This window comes from Amblyraja radiata, chromosome 47 (genome assembly GCF_010909765.2).
Source record: "Amblyraja radiata isolate CabotCenter1 chromosome 47, sAmbRad1.1.pri, whole genome shotgun sequence".
In the NCBI taxonomy this organism is placed as follows: Eukaryota; Metazoa; Chordata; class Chondrichthyes; order Rajiformes; family Rajidae; genus Amblyraja; species Amblyraja radiata.
In genome coordinates, this window is record NC_046002.1 from 862,822 (window position 1) to 879,874 (window position 17,053).

The 17,053-nt window shown below is 48.8% G+C and overlaps 1 protein-coding gene across 1 annotated transcript in view; it reads left to right on the top strand.

The window, feature by feature from the left end:
- The window catches only part of iqgap3 (IQ motif containing GTPase activating protein 3), an 89,629-nt gene that overhangs the window by 17,184 nt on the left and 55,392 nt on the right, over positions 1-17,053 (top strand). Inside the window, exons 4-12 of the mRNA XM_033015843.1 lie at positions 1,395-1,472; positions 2,902-2,978; positions 5,064-5,131; positions 6,818-6,931; positions 7,854-8,041; positions 10,787-10,874; positions 12,063-12,226; positions 13,932-14,019; positions 16,360-16,523. Of these exons, the coding sequence (XP_032871734.1) occupies positions 1,395-1,472; positions 2,902-2,978; positions 5,064-5,131; positions 6,818-6,931; positions 7,854-8,041; positions 10,787-10,874; positions 12,063-12,226; positions 13,932-14,019; positions 16,360-16,523 (1,029 nt within the window). The remainder of the gene's footprint in view (positions 1-1,394; positions 1,473-2,901; positions 2,979-5,063; positions 5,132-6,817; positions 6,932-7,853; positions 8,042-10,786; positions 10,875-12,062; positions 12,227-13,931; positions 14,020-16,359; positions 16,524-17,053) is intronic.

Here is a 17,053-nt window from a genome sequence, read left to right on the forward strand (position 1 = left end):
CGTGCAGGTTTGTAGGTTAATTTGTTTGGTAAAAGTAAAAATTGCCCCTAGTGGGTGTAGGATAGTGTTAGTGTGCGGGGATCGCTGGTCGGCGCGGACCCGGTGTTTCTGCACTGTCTCTAAACTAAATTTTAAACAAAAATGTGGGTTATGTGGAACAACAGGCCGTGTAGTAATGCGCGATGGCTTGGGTTGAAGCATGTGTTCCACGTCTGTAGTTTAGTTTAGTGATGGAGCTTCGATGGTGGGGAGGTCAGTACCCGAGATGCAGTATGGAAAAAGGCCCTTCAGCCCACTGGGTCCACACCGACCAGTGATCCCCATGCACTCTGTAGGATAGTGTTAATGTGTGGGGACTCAGTGGGCCAGAAGGGCCTGTTTCTGTGCTGTATCTCTGAACTAAACTATAACACAAAGTGCTGGAGTGACTCAATGGGTCAGGCATCTCCAAACTAAACTAAACTGAATTAGCACTATCCTACACACTAGGGACAATTTACAAATTTTTTTTTTTAATACCAAAGCCAATTAATCTACAAACCTGCACGTCTTTGGAGTGTGGGAGGAAACCGGAGCACCCGGAGAAATCCCATGGATTTTTCGTAACGCGACAAGTGACGCAGCTGGCTTGCACCACGGGCCTGGAGCACCTGCTTCAACGGAGACATCACCCAGGGCATCACGATCTGAGTTGCGCAGCAGGTAGAGCTGCTGCCTCGCTGCTCCAGAGTCCCGGGTTCGATCCTGACTACGGGTGCTGTCTGGGCGGAGTTTGTACCGTGGGTTTTCTCCGGGTGCTCCGTTTCCTCCCATATTCCAAAGATCTTCTTCTTCTTATCGAGTCCACACACAAGATTAGAAGTTGTTCAGCCAGAGCTGAACACACTTCTCGGCATTTGCACAATGGTGTCTGTCTTGCGCTTCTTGTGCTTCTTGTGCGTGGTGGTGGAAAGATTGGTTGAAACAGGGCCGCGACGTGAACGCTCTTTCCTTGGCCCCAAAAGATGTAAAGGCTTGTAGGTTAATTTGGCGTTGGTAAAAATTGTAAATTGTCCTTGGTCAGCAAGATAGTGTTAGTGTGATCGCAGAGAAGAAGCTTCTCCTGAACCTGGACGTTACAGTTTTCAGGCTCTTGTACCTTCTTCCCGGTGGCAGGAGTGAAATGAGAGCGTGGCCGTGACTGTGGCAGTATTGGTCTCTGATGATGCTGGCTGCCTTTTTGAGGCAACGGCTCCATAGATCCCTTCGATGGTGGGGAGGTCGGTATCAGTGATGGAGCTTCGATGGTGGGGAGGTCAGTATCTGTGATGGACCGGGCAGTGTCCACCACTTTTTGTAATCTCCTGTTTTTTTAAAATGTAGCACTTAAAAGTGTGAAATTTGTGTTTCTACAGGCAACTGGGCTTCACTTCAGACACACGGACAATATCAACCACTGGCTGAACGCGATGGCCAAGATTTCCCTCCCATCGGTACGGTAAAAGTCAAGTCAAGTCAAGTCTATTTGTCACATACACATACGAGATGTGCAGTGAAATGAAAGTGGCAATGCTCGCGGACTTTGTGCAAAAGACAAACAACCAAACAAACTATAAACACAATCATAACACACATATTCTTTTACATAATAAATAATGGAAGGAAAAACGTTCAGTAGAGTTAGTCCCTGGTGAGATAGGCGTTTACAGTCCGAATGGCCTGTGGGAAGAAACTCCTTCTCAACCTCTCCGTTCTCACCGCATGGCAACGGAGGACCGTAGCAGCTGGAACAGTCCGTTGCAGGGGTGGAAGGGGTCCCCCATGATATTGTTGGCTCTGGAGTTGCACCTCCTGATGTATAGTTCCTGCAGGGGGGCGAGTGAAGTTCCCATAGTGCGTTCGGCCGAACGCACCACTCTCTGCAGAGCCTTCTTGTCCTTGGCAGAGCAATTCCCAAACCAGATGGTAATATTTCCAGACAAGATGCTTGGACAAAAGGCAGCTCCTGATCCGTAATCTTTCGCTATGATCGTGGTTTTGTAATATTGTTAGTCTTGAACTCACGGACACAAGAATCACAAGGCTGGAGCTTTTTTAAAAAACAAAACAAAACCAAATGAAACATTGCTTAAGAAAGAACTGCAGGTGCTGGAAAAATTGAAGGTAGACAAAAAGCTGGAGAAACTCAGCGGGTGAAGCAGCATTTATGGAGCGAAGGAATGGGTGACGTTTCGGGTCAAGACCCTTCTTCAGACTGATGGTGGGGGTGGGGGAAGAAGAAAGGAAGAGGTGGAGACAGTGGGCTGTGGGAGAGCTGGGAAGGGGAGGGGAAGGAGGGAGAAAGCAGGGACTACCTGAAATAGGAGATTTCAACATTCATACCGCTGGGGTGTAAACTACCCAAGTGAAATATGAGGTGCTGCTCCTCCAATTTACGGTGGGACTCACTCTGGCAATGGAGGAGGCCCAGGACAGAGAGGTCGGATTCGGAATGGGAGGGGGAGTTGAAGTGCTGAGCCACCGGGAGATCAGGTTGGTTATTGCGAACTGAGCGGAGGTGTTGGGCGAAGCGATCGCCAAGCCTGCGCTTGGTCTCACCGATGTAGAGCAGCTGACACCTAGAGCAGCGGATGCAATAGATCTCCGCATATTAACACTATCCAACACACACTAGGTGACAATTTACATTTATTCCAAGCCGGTTGACCTACGAACCCGTACGTCTTTGTAGTGTGGGAGGAAGCGGAAGATCTCGACGAAAACCCACGCAAGTTACTGGAGGAACGTACAGACTGCACCAGAGGTCAGGTATCGAACCTGGGTCTCTGCCGCTGTGCCACCGTGCCCCGCCTGTAACGTGCTGTAGAATTGTAAATCTTTCATCCGAAGAGCCTCATTGGAAATATTTCTGTTTCATTTCAGATCTTTTATCCGGAAACCACGGACATCTACGACAAGAAGAACATTCCCCGCGTTGTTTATTGCATTCACGCCTTCAGGTACGATACGATACAACTTTATTTATCCCAGGAGAGAAAGTGATCTGCCAACAGCTATATGAAATTAAAATGACGAGTGGATAGGATTGGCAATGTGCAAAGATTGTGAAGGTGGAGGGGAAGTCCGTCTACCCCATGACAGAAGGGGGAGGAGTTGTACAGTTTGATAGCCACAGGGAAGAAGGATCTCCTTTGGCGTTCTGTACTATATAGGTACAATACTTTTAATAAGTAAAATGGTTCTTCTGACATTTCAACAGAATTCCCCCCCCCCTTCTATTTGTAATCTCTTTCTGTCCTATAACCCTCTGTGATCTTTATTCTCCTTCAGTGGAATTTAGGAAGATGAGAGAGGATCTGATAGAAACATATAAAATTCTTGAGGGGTTGGACATGCTAGATGCCGGAAAAATGTTTCCGATGTTGGGGGAAGTCCAGAACCAGGGGCCACAGTTTAAGAATAAGGGGTCGGCCATTTAGCACTGAGATGAGGAAAACCCTTTTCACCCAGAGAGTTGTGAATCTTGGTTCTTGGGTCCTCCAAAATATTCCAACTGGAATTTAAACTGGAGGTGGTGAAGGGAGGGATTAAGCCAGAAAGGGTATAAAGAACACACACTATAGAATTTAACATAAAACATCCCCACACAGCAGAATCAAAGTTTCCCACTGTGTGGGAAGGCACCAAAGTCAGTCTCTTCCTCCACTGTTCCTCATGGTCAGGGCCTCCCTACGTGGAATTCTCTGCCACAGAAGACAGTGGAGGCCAAGTCACTGGATGTTTTTAGGAGAGAGTTAGATTTAGCTCTTAGGGCTAACGGAATCAGGGGGTATGGGGAGAAAGCGGGAACGGGGTACTGATTCTGGATGATCAGTCATGATCATATTGAATGGCGGTGCTGGCTCGAAGGGCCGAATGGCCTCTACTCCTGCACCTATTTTCTATGTAGGTCAGGGGCAAAGTGTAATGGGAGATATGCATGGGCAATGTTTTTATGTTGAGGGCGGTGGATGCTTGGAATCCACTGCCAGGATCGATGGTTGCGGCAGCTATGATACTGCCATTTGGGCAGGCATATGGATATGGAGGGATATGGATTATATGCAGGTAGACAGTTTTGGCATCATGATTGGCACAACATTGTGGGCCGAAGGGCCTATTCTTGTGCTGTACTGTTCTATGGTCTATTATGACATTAATTCAGCCTTCGATACAACAGTTCATACAACACTGCTGTTGGCTGCTGTATACCAAACCACCCACCTACATGCTGTTAAAGGGCCTAAACACACAAATCAATGAACACATTCTATTTCTTTAGCAAAAACTAAATTTTTGAATTTTAATTTGATTTGAAATGATCAGTTCTATTCATAAGATCATGTCCATAAGAGGAGCAGAATTAGGCCATTCAGCCCATCAAGTCTACTCTGCCATTCAATCGTGGCTGATCTATCTCTCCTTCCTAACCCCATTCTCCTGCCTTCTCCCCATTACCTCTGACACCCATACAAATCAAGAATCTATCTATCTCTACCTTAAATATATCCACTGACGTGGCCTCCACAGCCGTCTGTGGCAAAGAATTTCATGGATTCACCACCCTCTGACTAAAGAAATTCCTCCTCATCTCCTTCCTAAAAGTACGTCCTTTAATTCTGAGGCTGTGCCCTCTGGTCCGAGACGCACCCACTGATGGAAACATCCTCTCCACATCCACTCTCTCCGAGCCTTTCACTATTCTCTACGTTTTAATTACGTACCCCCCCCCCCCTCACTCTTCTAAACTCCAGCGAGTACAGGCCCAGCGCCGACAAACACTTATCATATAGCAACCAGCTCCTTCCCGGGATCATTGCATTTGAAAATCTAGTGTTAAAATGTTTACAAGTGCCAGTATGGTGTACTGTCACAAACAAGCACTGCTTTTAATTTGAGACTGTTGTACGGTTTGGTTCTGATTCCTCTGTGTGGAAGTCACGTGTGCTTGGCCACTTCTCTTTGTCTTGCAGCAGAATGAGCAAAATTGGTCGATTGGTGATTTGTGCATTGGCCACTGAGTTATCCCCTCTATCTTTTTGCAGCCTTTACTTATTCAAGCTGGGCCTGGCTCCACAGATACAGGACCTCTATGGAAAAGTGAATTTCACAGGTGAGGCTTGTAGTCATCCGATCATCACCTGCTTGGTCAGTATATTTATCATTATCATCATCTTTTATTGTCATCTTGCAAAATGAGACGACGTTTCCCAGGGAATACCGGAGCATCGCACATAAAAACGTAATAATTTCACGCATAAAATAAAAACGATTAAAAAAAACAATCCAGTTCCTGATAAAACAGTACGAATAGTTTGAAAAAAACAGCAACATTAAAATGCAAGTAAAAACAGTCATAAAATGTCCAGGGCAGCTGATTCAAGTGGCCTGAGCCAGTGCCAGAGTTATTACTCAGTGCCAGTTATTATATTGTCAGTGCAAAGGCAGCAGAATTAGGTGGAGTGACTGTTTAGCAGCTTTTATTTTAGTTTGCAGCTTTATTTTAGTTGAACACAACTAAAGTAGGGTGGCGCGCAAGGGCGTAACGGTAGAGTTGCTGCCTCACAGCGCCAGAGACCAGGGTACCATCCTGACCCCGTGCTGTCTGTACGGAGTTTGTACGTTCTCCTTGTGACCGTGTGTGCTTTCTCTGGGTGTTCTGGTTTCTTTCCACACTGATAGAAGTGCCTGCTTGTAGGTTCATTGGCTTCTGTACATTGTAGGGGAAGTACAGTAAGATCTGCTGGTCCTTGTTCATCAGTCACCGAAAGTAAGCATGCAGTGAAGAAAGTGAATAGCATCTTGACCCTTGGAGTTACTCCAGCATCTTCACCCTAAAGGCGTGATCTTCCTCATGCCACGGTGCATCTTAAGGGCCTGTCCCACTTGGGCTATTTATAGGGGATTGTCATTGACGTTACAGGTCGCTGAAAAAACGGCGACTGGACCCCGCCTTCGACATAAAACTTGAAATATTATCATTACTTTAACGTTTAAAAAAAAAACAAAGTCAGCACCGACGGCAACCTACATTAACCTGGCGACAACCACGACAGCACCTACGTCAGGAGAAGTCAAGCTACGCTCAATGGCATCAAACCCACTGTCGCCGAAATTTTTTTTCAACATGTTGAAAGTCCAGCAGCGACCAGAAAGATGCTACGACTCTTTGGGCGACTGAGGAGACGACTCACGACCATAAGGGGTTGGACAGGCTAGATGCAGGAAGATTATTCCCGATGTTGGGGAAGTCTAGAACAACGGGGCCACAGTTGAAGGATAAGAGGGAAGTCTTTTAGGACCGAGATGAGAAAAACATTTTTTTTCACACACAGAGAGTGGTGAATCTGTGGAATTCTCTGCCACAGAAAGTAGTTGAGGCCACACAGTTCATTGGCTGGATTTAAGAGGGAGTTAGATGTGGCTAAAGGGATCAGGGGGTATGGAGAGAAGGCAGATATGGGATATTGATTTGGATGATCATCCATGATCATATTGAATGGCGGTGCAGGCTCGAAGGGCCGAATGGCCTACTCCTGCACCTATTTTCTATGTTTCTATACAGACGACATCCCGGCAACCATGTGCCTGTAGTCGCCTAAAAACTTGCCTAAGTGGGACAGGCCGTTTATAGTTGATGACTGCAGTTCGCATGGAAGAATGATGGAGAGTGCTCAAGGCTAGAGTTGGAGTATCAGTTGCGCTGACTGCTTCATTCTCCTTGGATGTTGGTGTTGGTGGAACGTCACTCGTATTTTACTCGACTTGCTTAACTTCTGAACTCTTGCTTTCCTTACAGAGGAGGAGATCAACAACATGAAAACTGAGTTGGACAAATATGGAATCCAGATGCCCTCCTTTAGTAAGATCGGTGGGATCTTGGCCAATGAACTTTCAGTCGATGAAGCAGCAGGTATGGTACAACACAGAACAGTACAGGGGGGTATGGGTCGGCACAGAGGTAGAGTTGCTGCATCAGAGCGCCAGAGACCTGGGTTCGATCCTGACTGCGGGTGCTGTCTGTATGGAGTTTGTATGTTCTCCCTGTGACCTGTGTGGGCTTTCTCCAGGAGCTCTGGTTTTCTCCCACATTCCACAGATGTGCTGTTTTATATGTGGATTGGCTCTGGTAAAGATGCCCCAGTGTGTAGGATCGTGCTAGTGTACAGGGTGATTGCTGGTTGGCGTGGACAGAAGGGCCTGTTTCCATGCTGCATCTGAACTAAACTAGAGGCACCTCACATTTGACACGTGCTTTAGAATAGCCCGCTTGTCTAATTACTACCGAAGTTTAATTTACGCGCTCCTATTTTCTGAATAACACGCTCAGTTTTCTGCCTGGTGCTGTGTGGCAAGTTGAGCCGAAGGGCCTGTTTCCACACTGTATCACTCTATGATGTGTACCGAGGTACAGTGAGAAGGTACACAAAATTGCTGGAGAAACTCAGCGGGTGCAGCAGCATCTGTGGAGCGAAGGAAATAGGCGACGTTTCGGGCCGAAACCCTTCTTCAGACAGTGAGAAGCTTTTGTTGTGTGCTATCTAGGCAGCGGAAAGACAATACATGATTACAATCGACCCATTCACAGTGTATTGATATATGATAAGGAAATGTGTAGGAAGGAACTGCAGATGCTGATTTGAACCAAAGATAGATGCAAAATGCTGAATTATCTCAGTGGGACAGGTGGAACCTCTGGTGAAGGAATGGCATTCCTTCTCTACAGAGATGCCGTCTGTCCCGCTGAGTTACTCCAGTATTTTGTGTCTCTCATCGTGATTAGTGAATAAAGTGCCGTGGTTCTGACTGAGTGCGTCCCTTTCTTCTCTGCTCAGTGCATGCGGCTGTGATCGCCATTAACGAGGCCATCGACCGAGGGCTTGTGGAGCAAACGCTGGTGGCTCTGCGTAACCCCAGTGCCATGCTGGTGAACCTTGCCGACAGTCTTGCCCCGGTGTATCAGGAGATTCTGTGCCAGGCGAAGAGTGAGAAGTCGGCCAACGCCAGGAAACGGTTTGACACGGTGAGTGACACTCGGCAAACGTTTGCTGCCGCCATAGCTACAGCGCGGAAACGGGCGCTCCGGCCCACCGTGTCCGCGACGACCAGCGATCCCCGCACCCTTACACTATCCTACACGCACTAGCGGCAGTTTACGATTCTACCATGCCGATCAACCTACAAACCTGTGCATCTTTTGAGTGTGATCCTGGAGAAAACCCACGCAGGTCACGGGGAGAACGTGCAAACTCCGTACAGACAGCACCCAATCCAGGCAGTAGTCAGGATTGAGCCCGGGTCACCGTGGCAACTATACAGCTGTGTCGCCACGCTGCCCTTCTTTTCCTGAGTTCTTCTCCTGAGCAAATTATTCAGTGTCCGTTCTTGCTGTAGAACGGTCAAGAAGCACCGAGCGCGCGGGTGGCATGGTGGCATAACAGTCGAGTTGCTGCCTCTCAGCGCCACAGACCCGGCTTCCATCCTACATACGGGTGGACACAAAATGCTGGAGTAACTCAGTGGGTGAGGCAGCATCTCTGGAGAGAAGGGAAAAGGATGGAGAGAGAGAGAAAGCAAGGCCGATTAGGAAAAGGGGAGATGCAGCGAGACCTGGGTGTCATGGTACTCCAGTCATTGAAAGTAGGCATGCAGGTGCAGCAGGCAGTGAAGAAAGCGAATGGTATGTTAGCTTTCATAGCAAAAGGATTTGAGTATAGGAGCAGGGAGGTTCTACTGCAGTTGTACAGGGTCTTGGTGAGACCACACCTGGAGTATTGCGTACAGTTTTGGTCTCCAAATCTGAGGAAGGACATTATAGCCATCGAGGGAGTGCAGAGAAGGTTCACCAGACTGATTCCTGGGATGTCAGGACTTTCATATGAAGAAAGACTGGATAGACTTGGCTTATACTCGCTAGAATTTAGGAGATTGAGAGGGGATCTTATAGAAACGTACAAAATTCTTATGGGGTTGGACAGGCTAGATGAAGGAAGATTGTTCCCGATGTTGGGGAAGTCCAGGACAAGGGGTCACAGCTTAAGGATAAGCGGGAAATCCTTTAGGACCGAGATGAGAAGAAACTTTTTCACACAGAGAGTGGTGAATCTCTGGAACTCTCTGCCACAGAGGGTAGTTCAGGCCAGTTCATTGGCTATATTTAAGAGGGAGTTAGATGTGGCCCTTGTGGCTAAAGGGATCAGGGGGTATGGAGAGAAGGCAGGTACGGGATACTGAGTTGGATGATCAGCCATGATCATATTGAATGGCGGTGCAGGCTCGAAGGGCCGAATGGCCTACTCCTGCACCTATTTTCTATGTATCTATGAAGTTAGGGAAGTCAATGTTCGTACCGCTGGGGTGTAAATTACCCAAGCGAAATATGAGGTGCTGTTCCTCCAACTTGCGCTGGGCCTCACTCTGACATGGAGGAGGCCCAGGACTGAAAGGTCAGGTTGGGAATAGGAGGGGGAGTTGAAGTACTGAGCCACCGGGAGATCAGGTAGGTAACCTGACTATGGGTGTTGTCTGTTTGGAGTTTGCACGTGCTCCCCGTGAACAAGTGGGGTTTCTCCGGGCGTTCTGCTTTCCTCCCACATCCCAAAGATGTCCAGGTTTGTAGGTTATTTGTCTTTGGTAAAATACTAAACTGTCCTTAGTGTGTGGAATAGTGCTTTTGTACCGGGATCTCTGGTCGCTGAGAACTCAGTGGTCTGATGGGTTGTTTCCGCACTGTATCTCTAAAGTAAAGTCTAAAGTCAATGTGAAAACATCTTCACTGTAGCGGAGCTTTGGTCTTCCTCTTGTCCTCCGTGTACTGGTGACCTCTTTGGAGATGTGTCCATTTTCCATCCTGTGTGCCGTGTAGAGACTCTGCTTGAGGTTCACAGGGAACCCATTTAAATCACCACAGAGCAGCAGGGTAGCACAGTGATAGAGTTGCTGCCTCACAGAGACCCGGGTTCCACCCTAACTACGGGTGCTGTCTGCACCGTGTTTGTATGTTTGTCCCCGAGACCTGCGTGGGTTTTCTCTGGGGGCTCCGGTTTCCTCCCACATCCCAAAGACGTGCAAGTTTGTAGATGAATTGGCTTCAGTATATTGTCTCTAGTGTGTGTGCACCTGCAGTTCCCTGTGCCTCATAGATTAATACAGTGTGGAAACAGGCCCTCTGGCCCACACCAGCCAACAATGTCCCAACTACCCTAGTCCCACTTGCCTGCACTTGGTCCATAACCCTCCAAATCTGTCCAACTGTTTCTTAAACGATGGGATAGTCCCAGCTTCAAACATAGAAACATAGAAAATAGGTGCAGGCCATTCGGCCCTTCGAACCTACACCGCCATTCAATATGATCATGGCTGATCATCCAACTCGGTATCCTGTACCTGCCTTCTCTCCATACCCCCTGATCCCTTTAGCCACAAGGGCCACATCTAACTCCCTCTTAAATATAGCCAATGAACTGTGGCCTCAACTACCTTCTGTGGCAGAGAATTCCACAGATTCACCACTCTCTGTGTGAAAAATGTTTTCCTCATCTAGGTCCTAAAAGATTTCCCCCTTATCCTTAAACTGTGACCCCTTGTTCAACTACCTCCTCTGGCAGCTTGTTCCATACACCCACCACCCTCTGTGTGAAAAAAGTTACCTCTCGGATTCTTATTAAATCTTTTCCCCCTCACCTTGAACCTTTGTCCTCTGGTCCTCGATTCCCCAACTCTGGGGAAAAAGACTCCTTACTGACTTGCCTGTTTGTTTATTCTTCAGTATAAAGCGGAGCTGACCGAGGGGAAGGACATGTACGAGGAGCTCTTGACTCACGCTGAAATTCAAGGCAATATTAACAAAGTCAATGGTAAGTACAGTGCTCATCGTTGCCTGGCGGTAGGTACTGGCGTGAGGGTGAATGTTCATTGTGTAGAGAGGGGTAGTGATCTGGACCTCTGCCTGCAACACCCGACTGAGCTTTCAAAGGGGAGTTTAGTTTAGAGATACAGCGCAGAAACAGGTCCTTAAGCCCACCGTGTCCGCGCCGACCAGCGATCGTCCCACACACTAGCGCACCATCACAAAATGTTGGAGTAACTCAGCAGGTCAGGCAGCATCTCTGGATCTCCGGGACCCTTCCTCAGACCCAAAGCGAACTGAATCTTGACCAGAAATGTCACCCATTCCTTTTCTCAGGATCTGCTGAGTTACTACACCGTTCTGTGTCTGTCTTCATTTTAAACCAGCATCTTCAGTTCCTTCCTACCTAACTCTGGTCTATGCAGGACAACGCAAGGCCTTTAATGTATCCACTAGTTACTCTGTGCTGACAAATTCAATGACTAGGAGGTTCAGAAAAATCGGAGCGGACACCGGTGGCCAAGGAAAGGTGGAGCCCGCAATAGTCCATTGGTGACAAAGTTACAAAAGTATCGAACAGTCCTATCTGCTGCCTCTACAGCCCCCCCCCCCCCATTGCTCTCACCGGCTCACCTCTCTCTCTCAGTCCCTCCTTGCTCTGGGTTGACAGGTGGCACCACAATCCTACCATTAGACTGGATAGACTCGGCTTGTACTCGCTAGAATTTAGAAGATTGAGGGGGGGATCTTATAGGAACTCACAAAATTCTTAAGGGGTTGGACAGGCTAGATGCAGGAAGATTGTTCCCGATGTTGGGGAAGTCCAGAACAAGGGGTCACACAGTTTAAGGATAAGGGGGAAATCTTTTAGGACCGAGATGAGAAAAACATTTTTTTTCACACACAGAGAGTGGTGAATCTGTGGAATTCTCTGCCACAGAAGGTAGTTGAGGCCACAGTTCATTGGTTAGATTTAAGAGGGAGTTAGATGTGGCTAAAGGGATCAGGGGGTATGGAGAGAAGGCAGGGATGGGATATTGATTTGGATGATCAGCCATGATCATATTGAATGGCGGTGCAGGCTCAAAGGGCCGAATGGCCTCCTGCACCTATTTTCTGTGTTTCTATTAATGTTCGGTGGTACTTGCCTAGCCTGCACCACGCTCAATGTAACGAGTGACTTTTCCATTCCCAGTGCAAGCGGCTTTGGAGTATGTGGACGAGGCGCTGGAGAAGAGCGATGTGCAGGCACTCTACTCGGCTCTGCAGAGTCCAGCGCTGAACCTACACCAGGTGAACCGGGAGAACACGGAATGGTACATGGACCAGCTCCTCATCGACCGCGAGCAGAAAGCACTGGTATTAAACCTTGCATTTTATTCATGTATTTGTCATAGACTCAGCAAAGAAAGTGAACTCAACGCTAGCATTTATTTCACGAGCGCTTGTATACAAAAACAGGGATGTAATGCTGAGGCTCTATAAGGCACTGGTCAGGCTGCAGTTGGAGTACTGTGAGCAATTTTGGGCCCCCTATCTGAAGAAGGATGTGCTGGCTCTGGAGAGGGTCCAGAGGAGGTTTACAAGAATAAATCCCAGGAATGAAGGGGTTAATATATGATGAGCGTTTGTCGGTACTGGGCCTGTACGCGCTGGAGTTTAGAGGAATGAGGGGGGGGGGACCTCATTGAAACGTACAGAATAGCGAAAGGCCTGGATAGATTGGATGTGAAGAGCATGTTTCCACGAGTGGGAGAGTAAGACGCGAGGTCAAAGCCTCAGATTTAATGGCCATTCTTATAGGAAGGAGATGAGGAGAAATTTCTTTAGTCAGAGGGTGGTGAATCCCCTCTCATCCTTCTAAACTCCAGAGAATACAAGCTCAGTCGCTCCATTCTCTCAGCATATGACAGTCCCGCCATCCCGGGAATTAACCTTGTGAACCTACGCTGCACTCCCTCAATAGCAAGAATGTCCTTTCTCAAATGAGGGGACCAAAACTATAATGAATAATAATGGATGGGATTTATATAGCGCCTTTCTAATACTCAAGGCGCTTTACATCGCATTATTCATTCTCTCCTCAGTCATACTCGGTGGTGGTAAGCTACTTCTGTAGCCACAGCTGCCCTGGGGCAGACTGACGGAAGCGTGGCTGCCAATCTGCGCCTACGGCCCCTCCGACCACCACCAATCACTCACACACATTCACACACAGGCAAAGGTGGGTGAAGTGTCTTGCCTAAGGACACAGCGACAGTATGCACTCCAAGCGGGATTCGAACCGGCTACCTTCCGGTCGCCAGCCGAACACTTGGCCCATTGTGCCATCTGTCGTCCCAAGTACACAATACTCCAGGTGTAGTCTCACTAGGGCTCTGTACAACTGCAGAAGGACCTCTTTGCTCCTATATAACCTTGTAAACCTACGTTGCACTCCCTCAATAGCAAGAATGTCCGTCCTCAAATTAGGGGACCAAAACTGCACCCAATACTCCAGGTGTGCAGTGGGCCGCAGGGCCTGGTGGCATACAGTATGGAGACGGGCCCTTCGGCCCAACGCCCACACCGACCATCATGCCCCATCTCCACAAATCACAGTCCCTAGTGGGTGTGGGATAGTGTTAATATGCGGGGATCGCTGGTCGGCACGGACCCCGTGGGCCGAAGTACCTATTTCCGTGCTGTATCTCTAAACTAAACTAAAGTCCCACTTGGCCTATATCCTCCTAAACCTGCTCTATCCATACACCTGTCCAAATGTTATTTAATCATTGTGATAGTGCCTGTCTCGACTACCTCCTCAGGCAGCTCGTTCCATATATCTACCACCCTTTGTACAGCTTGTATAAATATTTTTTTTTAAGTTGCCCCCTATTAAATCTTTCCATCCTCTCCTTAAACCTATGTCCTCTGGTTCTTGACCTTAAACCTATGTCTTCTGGCCTGTGTCTGTAAAGTAACCCTACAGTGCAGGTCTCCCGTGCTGTCGGTCCCCTTGCCTTGCACAAGCTCCCACTTCCCTGGTGCAGGATGCTGATGGCTTTCTATGTTCTGCCCTCAGGAGCTGGGGATGGTGGACCCGCTGGAGAAGGAAGAGCTCCAGGCCGCTGTTCATGCAGCCAATGAAAACGCCAGCGTGCATCTGAGCAGTGAGTAGGAAAGTTTCAATACTTTGGAGCATGGTATCTCATAGAGTCATAGAGATACAGTGTGGAAACAGGCCCAACTTGCCCACACCAGCCAACATGTCCCAGCTAGACTAGTCCCATCCGCCTGCGCTTGATCCATATCCCTCCAAACCTGTCCTATCCATGTACCTGTCCAACTGTTTCTTAAACGTTGCGATAGTCCCAGCCTCAACTACCTCCCCTGGCAGCTCGTTCCATACACCCACCACCCTCCAGGGTGAGAGGGTGAGAGGGGTCAGAGGTGATCTTACCCGCTCGCTTCCTGGCCCTTGCAGTGTACAGTTCGTCAATGGGGGGGAAGGTTGCAGCCAATAACCTTCTCTGCTGATCGGACGATTCACTGCAGCCTCCGTGTGTCGTGCTTGGTGGCTGAGCCAAACCAGACCATGATGGAGAAGATGAGGACAGACTCTACGATGGCCGTCATTGCCTGTGGCAGATTGTGCTTCCTCAGCTGCTGCAGAAGTAAATCCTCTGTTGTGCTTTTTTGACTGTGGAGTCGATGGTGGCCCCTCCCTTTAAGGTGCTTAGAAATGATGGTTCCCAGGAACTTAAAAGACTCCACAGATGTGACTGTGGTGTTGATGGTGAGTGGGCTGAGGGGAGGGGGAGTTCTCCAAAAGTCCACAAGCAATTCCACTGTCTTAAGAGCATTGAGCTCCAAGTTTATAGGTTAATTGGCTTCAGTATTTAAAAAAATGGTAAATAGTCCCCAGTGTGTAGGATGGAACTAGTGTACGGGCTGGTTGATGTTGACTCGATGTTTCCGTGCTGCATCTTGACAGTCTAAAGAGCTCTGCAAAAGGGAAGGCAAGAAACTAATAATGACAGCAGTATGAAATATAAGAGAAATAAAAATAATCTGTCAGAAACTTTCAATACGTAAAAAGGGAAAGATTAGGAAAGACAAATATGATTGCTGGGAATCTGATCTAATCATCAAAATGGCTTTGCAGTAAGTGAATAAATATCTAAGATATCTTGCTATCTAAGCCTCTGATCATTTAGATCTCATTGTGTGTTCTTTATTATTGTATCGCTGCTGACAACCCAATCCTTGCCGGGTCACTGCTCGTGCGGTCGACCGGTCGGTGCAGAGAGTAGCTTTAAATGTTTGTCTCTTCTTGATTGTGTCCCTTTCTTTTTTTTAAAAAAAGCTACTGTAATGCGCCCTTTTAAATTGCCCCTCGGGGATGAATAAAGTGCTTGATTGATTGATTGATTAAATGATCTCCTCAGACTCATCTGTTCCTATGAACGCTTCTCACTCTGTCCAATCTTTCTTCAGAGTTAAAATTGCTCGTCCTTGCGAACCTGGTGGCGAATCTCCTCCGCACCCTCTCCATTACATCCTCTGGATAATCTACAGCTCGAGTAGCACATGTTATTCAGATTGCCATTGCATCCCTTCTGTACTTTTGGCGACCAGTACAATGTGTGTTAGGACAGAAGGTTCTGTGGTAACTCAGCGGGTCAGGCAGCATCTCTGGAGAACATCAATAGACAATAGGTGCAGGATTAGGCCATTCTGTCCTTCGAGCCAGCACCGCCATTCACTGTGATCATAGCTGATCATCCACAATCAGTACCCCGTTCCTGCCTTCTCCCCCATATCCCTTGACTCCGCTATCTTTAAGAACTCTATCTAACTCTCTCTTGAAAGCATCCAGAGAATTGGCCTCCACTGCCTTCTGAGGCAGAGAATTCCACAGATTCACAACTCTCTGGGTGAAAATGTTTTGCCTCCTCTCTGTTCTAAATGGCCGGCCCCTTATTCTTAAACTGTGGCACTTGTTTCTGACATTTCGTAGTGAGACCCTTGATTTCTCCTGAAATTTCCAGAACAAGGGGTCACAGTTTAAGGATAAGGGGGAAATCTTTTAGGACCGAGATGAGGAAAACATTTTTCACACAGAGAGTGGTGAATCTCTGGAATTCTCTGCCACAGAAGGTAGTTGAGGCCATAGTTCATTGGCTATATTTAAGAGGGAGTTAGATGTGGCCCTTGTGGCTAAAGGGATCAGGGGGTATGGAGAGAAGGCAGGTACGGGATACTGAGTTGGATGATCAGCCATGATCATATTGAATGGCGAATGGTGCAGGCTCGAAGGACCGAATGGCCTACTCCTGCACCTATTGTCTATGTTTCTATATCCATGTTCTCCAGAGATGCTGCCTGACCCGCCCAGTTACTCCAGCACTTTGTGTCTGGGTGAGGCCGGGTAACTTTTTTTTTGCTTTGATCATTGCGCCCCAAGCAGTGTTGCTGGTCCTCAGTGTGACTGTCTCTTTGGTGCCCAGTGATGCAGTCCGTGGCCAGGATCAACGCAGCCGTACGCAAGGGGATCCCCGCTGGGACGACGAAGGAACTGATGGACCCCAGTGCCAAACTGCCCGAGGTCTACCCATTCGCAGGGGCGTTGTACCAGAGGGAGCTTGCTGCTCTCCAGCGGCAGAAACCACAGGTGAGCAAGCAACCGCCAGCTCCCGTTCACCGCCAGCTCCCGTTCACCGCCAGCTCCCGTTCGCCGCCAGCTCCCGTTCGCCGCCAGCTCCCGTTCACCGCCAGCTCCCGTTCACCGCCAGCTCCCGCTCACCGCCAGCTCCCGTTCACCGCCAGCTCCCGTTCACCGCCAGCTCCCGTTCACCGCCAGCTCCAGCTCCCGTTCACCGCCAGCTCCCGTTCACCGCCAGCTCCAGCTCCCGCTCACCGCCAGCTCCCGCTCACCGCCAGCTCCCGGTCACCGCCAGCTCCCGCTCACCGCCAGCTCCCGCTCACCGCCAGCTCCCGTTCACCGCCAGCTCCCGTTCACCGCCAGCTCCAGCTCCCGTTCACCGCCAGCTCCCGTTCACCGCCAGCTCCCGCTCACCGCCAGCTCCCGTTCACCGCCAGCTCCCGGTCACCGCCAGCTCCCGATCACCGCCAGCTCCAGCTCACCGCCAGCTCCCGTTCACCGCCAGCTCCAGCTCACCGCCAGCTCCAGCTCCCGTTCAC